The sequence below is a fragment of the Cyclopterus lumpus genome, chromosome 20 (genome assembly GCF_009769545.1).
Source record: "Cyclopterus lumpus isolate fCycLum1 chromosome 20, fCycLum1.pri, whole genome shotgun sequence".
Lineage (NCBI taxonomy): Eukaryota > Metazoa > Chordata > Actinopteri > Perciformes > Cyclopteridae > Cyclopterus > Cyclopterus lumpus.
Window position 1 is genome coordinate 4,089,076 of NC_046985.1, and position 10,000 is coordinate 4,099,075.

The window sequence follows — 10,000 nt, forward strand, 5'->3', positions numbered from 1 at the left end:
TGGACTGTTCCTGTGTTGGACTGTTCCAATGTGTTGGACTGTTCCAATGTGTTGGACTGTTCCTGTGTTGGACTGTTCCAATGTGTTGGACTGTTCCTGTGTTGGACTGTTCCTGTGTTGGACTGTTCCTGTGTTGGACTGTTCCTGTGTTGGACTGTTCCAATGTGTTGGACTGTTCCTGTGTTGGACTGTTCCTGTGTTGGACTGTTCCAATGTGTTGGACTGTTCCTGTGTTGGACTGTTCCAGTGTGTTGGACTGTTCCTGTGTTGGACTGTTCCAATGTGTTGGACTGTTCCTGTGTTGGACTGTTCCAATGTGTTGGACTGTTCCAATGTGTTGGACTGTTCCTGTGTTGGACTGTTCCTGTGTTGGACTGTTCCTGTGTTGGACTGTTCCTGTGTTGGACTGTTCCTGTGTTGGACTGTTCCAATGTGTTGGACTGTTCCAGTGTGTTGGACTGGATTCAAAAATACATATATATATATATATATATATATATATATATATATATATATATATGTATGTATATATATATATGTATATATATATATATATATATATATATATATTTTTAAAAAATCACAATATTTTCCCCAAGATAAATATCTGTCAAGAAATTGCAAATGTTCACAGATTATTTTTCAATACTTGATGTTTGAGTTAATTATGTCCTTTATTACTCTGCACGTGTCTAAAAATGCTTCACGAATTAAGTTTCTTTCTAATTATAATTTAGTGACAACACATAAATGTATTAGTGAAATATTTAAGCTACTTTCAAACACTTATCAGTCTGTGTGCGTGTGTGCATGTGCGTGTGCGTGCGTGTGTGTGTGTGTGTGTGTGTGTGTGTGTGTGTGTGTGTAGGCAGTAAGGGGGTCTCACGTTACCCTGACGTGTCCTAAGATGTTCACCATTAAACAGCCATTACTGTACTGGTGTTCAGAGAAGTATTCAGATTCTTAACTTAAGTAAAAGTGGAAATATTATAATCTTAAAGTACTTGTAAAAGTAAAAGTCATGCATTTAAAATGTTATTTATGTAAAAGTAAAAAAGTATTATCAGCAAAATTTAAAAAAAAAAAGGTTTACATGATAACTAAAAGAGCTAAATAGTTTTTATCCCAATATAATATATTTAATCTGATCACTTTTGATCAGATTAAATATCAGCGGCCCCTGCGATCAATATGAGACGATATCAAGTTCCCATTTAACTCGATCAGTTACATTTATATAAACTTAAGAAGCGCTTGGACGGAAATAGAAGACCCTGCCGTGACTTTGTATCGTTTTTCAAGAGCATGTTATCAATATTTGCTCTTTGCACCCTGTGACATATTGGATCATTGAATCGATATATCGATCCAGATCGACGTCGTCGTGTCATGATTAGTTATTGATTAGTTCATTGATTACAAAATGAATCAACTACTATTTTTAACAACTGCCGTAAAAATCATTATTAGTAATTTATATATGTATGTGTATATATACATGGACGTGTATGCACATATATACAAATATATTAAACATATAATATATATACATATATACATATAATAATAATAATAATAATAATAATAATAATAATAATAATAATAATAATAAAAATTGTTATTGCTACAAACCGAACAGTGAATCTTTCTTCGAGGGAAAGTATTCACCGGAATAATTTAAAATAAATAAATGAATGTGAGTCTCAAAACAATCGGTCGTGGCCTTCACACAGTCAGCTGACAGATGGGATCTCAGATTAATTCACTTAATTGGTGACGTTTTGCACGTTGAAAGTTGAGTGAGTGCGATCGTGTGAAAATAGAAGTGGGAGTTCTTCTCCTCGTGGTATTTACTCATTGGTCAGGGAGGGTTATGTGACTGCGGGGTGGACGGGGATTGCCAGGACACCTGATGGAAAACACTGGGTGGAAGGTTACAGCTGCATGGTAGTGGCGAGGGGGGTGAGAGTAGGGGGAGGGGGGCTAGGGGGGCAAGGGGGGGTGATCCCGCTTCCCATCCCAATTTGGATCTCCCCACCCTCTGGGTATCCCCCCCTCCCCTCCCTGACTCACACTTATTTGCCTGTCCCAGTCCCGAGTCATTCTGTGCCGCGGCGTTGCTCCCAACAAACGCTCCTCGAAGTCTCAGTGATGACGCACTGTGCGGCGGCGGCGGAGGACGCCAAGCGGGCGACGTGCGCGCGTGCGGTCGCCGGCATCGTCAGGGCCCTGAGGAGCCGGCTGAAGGCCCTCCGGCGGCTCCTGCTGCTGGATGGAGGCCGCCGGGAGCAGACCGGGAAAAACGCCCGGAAGGTTTTAGGCTGTTGTGGGCCAGAAAACCCGAGTTTGTCACGAGTGAGTAGTCGCGAGTGTGTGAGTGCAGCTGCTCGGGTCACCTCCAGGTAGAAGTTGTGCATCTCACCAGTCTGCTTTGCCTTCAACTGGTTTTACTGGCCGAAATAATGTGGTTTTGTTTTGGCGTGTCCGTTTGCCAACATTTTGTTAAAAAATACTTGGATGGAAGTTTTCAGATCCTCCGTGTGTGTGTGTGTGTGTGTGTGTGTGTGTGTGTGTGTGTATGTGTGTACTGTACTGGTTTGGACTGGTTGGTATTGAAAAAGTCCAGTGGTGGAGGAGGAGACGCTGTTTCTGCCGGGAGCTGAGCTGGTCTCCTCCCTCCGGAGCTCCGACTGCAGGTCCAAGGCTGCAGGTGAAGCCTGGTCTCTGCTGGTTCTGGGTCTGTCCACGGTGGACTGGTCTCCGCTAGATCTGGGTCTGTCCACGGCGGACTGGTCTCCGCTAGATCTGGGTCTGTCCACGGCGGACTGGTCTCCGCTAGAACTGGGTCTGTCCACGGTGGACTGGTCTCCGCTAGATCTGGGTCTGTCCACGGCGGACTGGTCTCCGCTAGAACTGGGTCTGTCCACGGTGGACTGGTCTCCGCTAGATCTGGGTCTGTCCACGGCGGACTGGTCTCCGCTAGATCTGGGTCTGTCCACGGCGGACTGGTCTCCGCTAGATCTGGGTCTGTCCACGGCGGACTGGTCTCCGCTAGAACTGGGTCTGTCCACGGTGGACTGGTCTCCGCTAGATCTGGGTCTGTCCACGGCGGACTGGTCTCCGCTAGAACTGGGTCTGTCCACGGTGGACTGGTCTCCGCTAGATCTGGGTCTGTCCACGGCGGACTGGTCTCTACTGCATGTTGTCATCTGGTTTCACCAGAATCCGACCCGGTGGCTCCGATGAGGAGCTTTAAGAAGAACTCTATAGAACCAGACCCTCTTCTCTCCGGTGGTCTGTTTACTGATGGAGGTCTAGAGAGGACCAGGACTACACTGAGACTGGTTCAGGACCAGTTAAAAGCATTTGGAGCAGCAGAAACACTTCACAACAGGAAAATCTCCCTGCAGTCCGACACGCGCAGCGACTCGTGTCGGTCTGACCAGCAGCGCTCATGTTAATTTAATATGGAGGCCGTAATGTGTGTGATGGGGCCGTCTGCTGCTGCAGAACCGCCTTAACGACATCACATGGATTCACTGGGCTCACGAGGCCTTTTAATCAGGTCTGACGGGGGACAGATGAAGAGACGTGTTGCCGGGCTCCAGATGTTCTCGCTGTCGGCTCAGCGGAGACATCAGCGTGAATATTACCGAAGACTGACTGACGCACAACGCTGGAGAGAGTCTGTTGTGTGACTGAGATACTCATTTTATTTAATTGTCTGATGCTTTTGGCTTTCGTTCAGGCATTTCAGCAGCGTGACCGCAGCTTTAACATGAGGTCCATGAAATATAAGCGGCAACGTCCGGTTCTGCTGTGTGAAGTTTTAGAACCTGCATCCTCTCTACTGACCACCAGGGGGCGACTCCTCCGGTTGTATAGAAGTATATGCTTAATGTGTTAAAGCTGCATCCTCTCTCCTGACCACCAGGGGGCGACTCCTCTGGTTGTAAAGAAGTCTATGCTTCATGTGGTAAAGCTGCATTCTCTCTGACCACCAGGGGGCGACTCCTCTGGTTGTATAGAAGTCTATGCTTCATGTGTTAAAGCTGCATTCTCTCTCCTGACCACCAGGGGGCGACTCCTCTGGTTGTATAGAAGTCTATGCTTCATGTGTTAAAGCTGCATTCTCTCTCCTGACCACCAGGGGGCGACTCCTCTGGTTGTATAGAAGTCTATATAAATGACTCTACTTCTCTTCATTCATTCCCTCAGTAAACATTGTAAACATGAGTTTATGGTCTCAATCTCTTCCTCAGTCCAAATATGGTCACTTCCTGTTCACTGGTTGCAAGAAAAACCCAGACATGGGGATATGGCCCAATAATTGATAAAATCATACCTGCAAATCTGGCTGCGTTCTTCTTCTTCTTTTTGCTGATATCTTTATGAATCAATTCTTTTCTCCTAATCTCAAACTTTGCTCATTTCTTTTGAAAACCCCCCCAAAAAATATCAAGAGAATACAAAAAATAAACTAAAAACAAGGAGAGATTCATCAGCTCGTTCTTCATGAATATCTGACACGTACACCTTTAAAATATTGTCGTCAGCTTGTGAAAGTGGTTTCATAATAATTAATCGTTGGCTTTCCAGAGAGCTTTGGAGTTGCATTGTGGGAAGTGAGGATTCAGGATTGTTGGAGCTTTAATTCATAGAAAGACGAGAAGGAAATCTCTCTTTTTTGAAAGTGCTGCAGTTCCTCTTTGAAGCAAACCCACAATTAAATGCATTAAATATAAAGAAATCTGTTTTTTAAAGACCTTTTCTTGTATTAGTTGACAACAGAGCTGAAACCATTAATTTACAGCAGCTACTTAAAAAACGAAATATAAGTTTTTTTAAGTAAAAAAAGACTAAAACAAAACACTCACTAGTTCCAGTTTAAATCAAATGTGAATATTTTCTAATTTTATGTCATTTTGGACCGTCAACAAAACAAATAACAGAGCAAACAAAAAGCAAAAGAGTTGATAATGAACATATTAATCCGTCAAATCGATCAATAGATATAGTTTCCAAGTCGTGACGGGAGATATTAAACTTCAATGGATTGAAACCCTCCAAAAATATAACGGCGACACTGATCCGATGATCGAAAGCTGCAGAACAAAAGCTTCCGTTCACCGACCGAACGGGAGCAGATTAACGGCTTAAATGTTTTTGCTAATTTCTGCGAGATTTAAATAAATAAAAGCGAAAGAGTCGAGTTGAGTTTGTTTGTGTTTTCTATCAACTGTAAACAATTTAGATGGAATTAGAACGCTAACAGGGACAATAACAAGGTGAGAGAGGCAGGTGAAGTGTGTGTGTGTGTGCGTGTGTGTGTGTGTGTGTGTTCAGAGCACAGGTGCAGTTTTTATCCGTGTGATTAAGAGGTGCTACATGAGCATCCTGTCACTTCGGCTCTGATCCTCCATCTGCGGTCTGACTCACACACACACACACACACACACACACACACACACACACACACACACACACACACACACACACACACAAAAACCCATCATTCCTAAGCTCCTCGTCTTCTCAAACATTTCATCTCATTTTTTTCTCGGACGGTCAGCAGCATCCCGACTCTCTGTGTGTTTTTTGTGTTGTGTGTTTTTTTTGTGCGTCCGTCGGCTGTTTTGCGGCTCTCGTGTTCCTCGAGCTGACGGATGAATCTCATTCGCACGATGAGCCCGGTGTGACGCGTCATACCGGCGCTGATGACATGCGGTGTTAATCACATGCTTGTGTGCATGTGTGTGTTTTTTTATACCTTACATTAAAGATGTGAACAGGTTGTTTTTTTATACATTAAAGAAAATCCAAACATTTCTTCACAAAAAGCTTGAATCAACAAAACATCGTCTGAAATTGGCAATAAATGTGCTTTAAATTTGTACCGAATCTCTTTAAAGACGCAACATTTTACATCTTTTCCGACCTCAGTTTTCAGCACACGATTTCTCCTTCAAGTTGAGAGGATTAGGAAACTGTAACTTTGCTTAAACACTGTAATATATTTAATTTATTTAACCCTACTCCACTGTATGTCAGAGGCTAAGGCTGCTCTTTTTAATCCACTACATTTATCTGAGAGCTTATAATTTCAGATGAATTATTTTACAATGCATGTTATAGCAGATTAAACCATCTGTGTTCAGCCGCATCATCAAAACGCTGTTCACTGGAGAGTTACGCAACAATAATCCAATTTAATGTATGTTTTACAATGGCTCCTTTGAGTGTACTTACACAGTACATTCTGCACTATAAGTACTTTTACTTGCTTGAAGTACATTTTGCTCAGGCTTCTCCCTCTTAGTCCTTTACTCGATTTATCACTCGGTTTGGTCCTTTTTTAGGCTTTTTTCATGCTGAATGACGGCAGTATAATACTGGTTAAAGACAGTCTAATACTGGTTTAAGGCAGTTTAATACTGGTTTAATGCAATCTAATACTGGTTTAAGGCAGTTTAATACTGGTTTAATGCAATCTAATACTGGTTTAAGCCAATCTAATACTGGTTTAAGCCAATCTAATACTGGTTTAAGGCAATCTAATACTGGTTAAAGGCAGTTTAATATTGATTTAAGACAGTATAATAATTTATTTGGTTGAGAACAGCTCTACTTTTCCTGCTAACATTTCTGTACTTTGTAAAAAGCTTTTGAAGTATTCCAAAGTGTTTTGTTGTGATTTATTGGTGCATTTACTTAATTAAAGCGTCACAATAATTATTCTACTCCTTTTCCTACGAAGAGGAGAGATGGGGAATAAGAAAGAGAGGTGCAAAGCACAGAGGAGAGGTGACAACGGTTCAAATAAAGATAGAAAAGGCGAGAAAATAGGAGGGAGGGAAGGAGGGAGGGAGGGAAGGAGAGAGGGGGAGATGTCTCTGAGGGAGAGAGAAAGTGGGAGAGAGAGGGAGACACAGAGTGAGAGAGCGAGAGAGAGAGTGTGTGTTCAGCCGGCTCCATCCTGTAGCCTCTCAGTCGATGCACAGGAGCATGTTAGCGCCAGAGAGCCTAAGCCGCCGTCGGGACTACAGGACCCACAATGCACTGGGCCAGCCGGCATCCAGCCGGTCGCCCACCTGGGAACCACAGGTACAGAAGGAGATGGGAGAGGGAGGCGGTGGCTGGTGGACAGAGGAGGAACGGACGAGAAGAGGATGTATTCGGCAGTGCAAATCAGAGAGGATCATGGGGGATGTAGTCTTTGCTCGCCTGATACTTGTTTGGTTCACTGCATCGATATCCAGAGTACTCTGAGCACAGAGCGAGGAGGCTTTAGGGTTTGAAGGAGGGATGTGTCACACCGCATGGGATCGTTAGTCACTCGGCTACAGAGGGGAGCAGGTACCGGGGGTGGCTCCATGACAGCTGTGTGTGTGCGTGTGTGTGTGTGTTTGTGTTTTGTAATTTCCCACTGAGTGTATGACGAGCATTCGGAAACCCTCTTCAACCTGTTGTGTGACTCACTTGGATGTGAAGGACTGGTAGTGTCGCGGCTATGGATCTATACCTGCTGCTTCATGAACTGCATTTCCCAGAATGCCGTTCAAGAAAGAAGTACAACACCCAGACGGCGTGCCTGAACTCGCTCCATTCAGCTGCTGTTGTTGTTGTTGTTGTTGTTGTTGAGGATGAATGTAGAAACACATGAGTCTGTGGCTCACTGCCTGCAATGCAATCTGGTGTATTGAGGCTAAAAATAAGTCTTGAATTTAGAATAAAGAGATGCTAAGTAATCATTTAACATTACTGATAGTTTATCTGTGTGTGTGTGTGTGTGTGTGTGTGTGTTTGTTACAGGATGACGTGCCGATCCAGGAGATCAGCATCACGCATCACGTGAAGGAGGGATCAGAGAAGGCCGACCCGCGACAGTTCGAGCTCCGCAAAGTCCTTGGACAAGGATCCTTTGGCAAGGTGTGTGTGTGTGTGTGTTTATTATCAATCAGTCTAATACTGGTTTAAGACCGTCTAATACTGGTTTAAGGCAGTATAATACTGGTTTAAGACTTTATAATCAATTAGGATACATAATCGTATGATTGTTAGTCGACGAAGAATTTATTTGGTCAAGAACAGCTCTACTTTTCCTGTATTATTATTGTGTGTGTGTGTGTGTGTGTGTGTGTGTGTGTGTGTGTGTGTGTGTGTGTGTGTGTGTAAATGTGGGTTTCATTTCCACTCAAATCATTTTCCTTTTTGAAAGTGTTTTTGAGGGCCCGAAGCCGTGGAGACGGCAGTCTGAGGGCTCTTCACACTCCGGCTCAGCAGCGTCGTCTTTGTGAATGAACACAAAGAGCGCCGTGTGTGTGTGTGTGTGTGTGTGTGTGTGTGTGTGTGTGTGTGTTTTTATGTTAATCTGCGTCATATTTTTTCCGCAATAAGTTCCCATGAGGGACACCGGAAAGGGGCGGGACTTCTCCTCTGGTTGTATAGAAGTCTATGCTTCATGTGTTAAAGCTGCATTCTCTCTCCTGACCACCAGGGGGCGACTCCTCTGGTTGTATAGAATTACTTCTCTTGATTTATTCCCTCAGTAAACATTTAGAGTCAAACAGACCATAAATGCTTTAGGGCGGGGCTACAAGGTGATTGACAGGCCAACACCAGAGACGTATACGGCGTCTCTTTGTCACTCCTCCGCCCAAGTATGGTCACTTCCTGTTTACTAGTTGCAAAAACAACAACATGGCGACGACTAAAACGCTTTAAAACACTAATATACACAACAGTAATAATCAGTCTGTGGTTCTGATAAACCTGTTAATACTGTGTGTGTGTGTGTGTGCGTGCGTGTGTGTGTTTAGGTGTTTCTGGTGAGGAAGGTCACGGGGCCGGACGCCGGTCAGCTGTACGCCATGAAAGTCCTGAAGAAGGCGACACTGAAAGGTACGAACGGGGTTTTTCTCTTGAACTCGACGTGTTCCGGTGGCTCAAACAACCTGAGGTGAAAAGGAGTAAAGGCACGCGCCACCTGGTGGTGGGAAGAAATACGACACGCTGCTTCAACTGTCGTTCATTCGCTTTGAAAACTCTCTCCCTCTCCTCGTCCTTCTTCCTTTCTTCCTCGTCCTGCTTCCTCTCTCCTCGTCCTGCTTCCTCTCTCCTCTGTCCTCATCCTTCTTTCTCTCTCCTCTCTCCTCGTCCTTCTTCCTCTCTCCTCGTCCTGCTTCCTCTCTCCTCTCTCCTCTCTCCTCTTCCTTCTTCCTCTCTCCTCTCTCCTCGTCCTGCTTCCTCTCTCCTCGTCCTTCTTCCTCTCTCCTCTCTCCTCGTCCTGCTTCCTCTCTCCTCGTCCTTCGTCCTCTCTCCTCGTCCTGCTTCCTCTCTCCTCGTCCTGCTTCCTCTCTCCTGGTCCTTCTTCCTCTCTTCCTCGTCCTTCTTCCTCTCTCCCTCGTCCTGCTTCCTCTCTCCTTGTCCTGCTTTCTCTCTCCTCGTCCTGCTTCCTCTCTCCTCGTCCTGCTTCCTCTCTCCTCGTCCTGCTTCCTCTCTCCTCGTCCTTCTTCCTCTCTCCTCGTCCTTCTTCCTCTCCTCGTCCTTCTTCCTCTTTCCTCTCTCCTCTCTCCTCGTCCTTCTTCCTCTCTTCCTCGTCCTTCTTCCTCTCTCCTCGTCCTTCTTCCTTTCTTCCTCGTCCTTCTTCCTCTCTCCTCTCTCCTCGTCCTTCTTCCTCTCTCCTCTCTCCTCGTCCTGCTTCCTTTCTTCCTCGTCCTTCTTCCTCTCTCCTCTCTCCTCGTCCTTCTTCCTCTCTCCTCGTCCTGCTTCCTCTCTCCTCGTCCTTCTTCCTCTCTCCTCTCTCCTCGTCCTGCTTCCTCTCTCCTCGTCCTTCTTCCTCTCTCCTCTCTCCTCGTCCTGCTTCCTCTCTCCTCGTCCTGCTTCCTCTCTCCTCGTCCTGCTTCCTCTCTCCTCGTCCTTCTTCCTCTCTTCCTCGTCCTTCTTCCTCTCTCCCTCGTCCTGCTTCCTCTCTCCTTGTCCTGCTTTCTCTCTCCTTGTC

At 45.1% G+C, this 10,000-nt stretch overlaps 1 protein-coding gene across 3 annotated transcripts in view; it reads left to right on the forward strand.

Annotated features, from left to right (window-relative positions):
* rps6ka3b (ribosomal protein S6 kinase, polypeptide 3b) overlaps positions 1–10,000 on the forward strand; it is a 36,807-nt gene that overhangs the window by 17,436 nt on the left and 9,371 nt on the right. For all 3 annotated transcript variants that reach the window (XM_034559639.1, XM_034559641.1, XM_034559642.1), the window contains 2 exons: positions 7,813–7,929; positions 8,820–8,901. In XM_034559639.1, the coding sequence (XP_034415530.1) occupies positions 7,813–7,929; positions 8,820–8,901 (199 nt within the window). The remainder of the gene's footprint in view (positions 1–7,812; positions 7,930–8,819; positions 8,902–10,000) is intronic.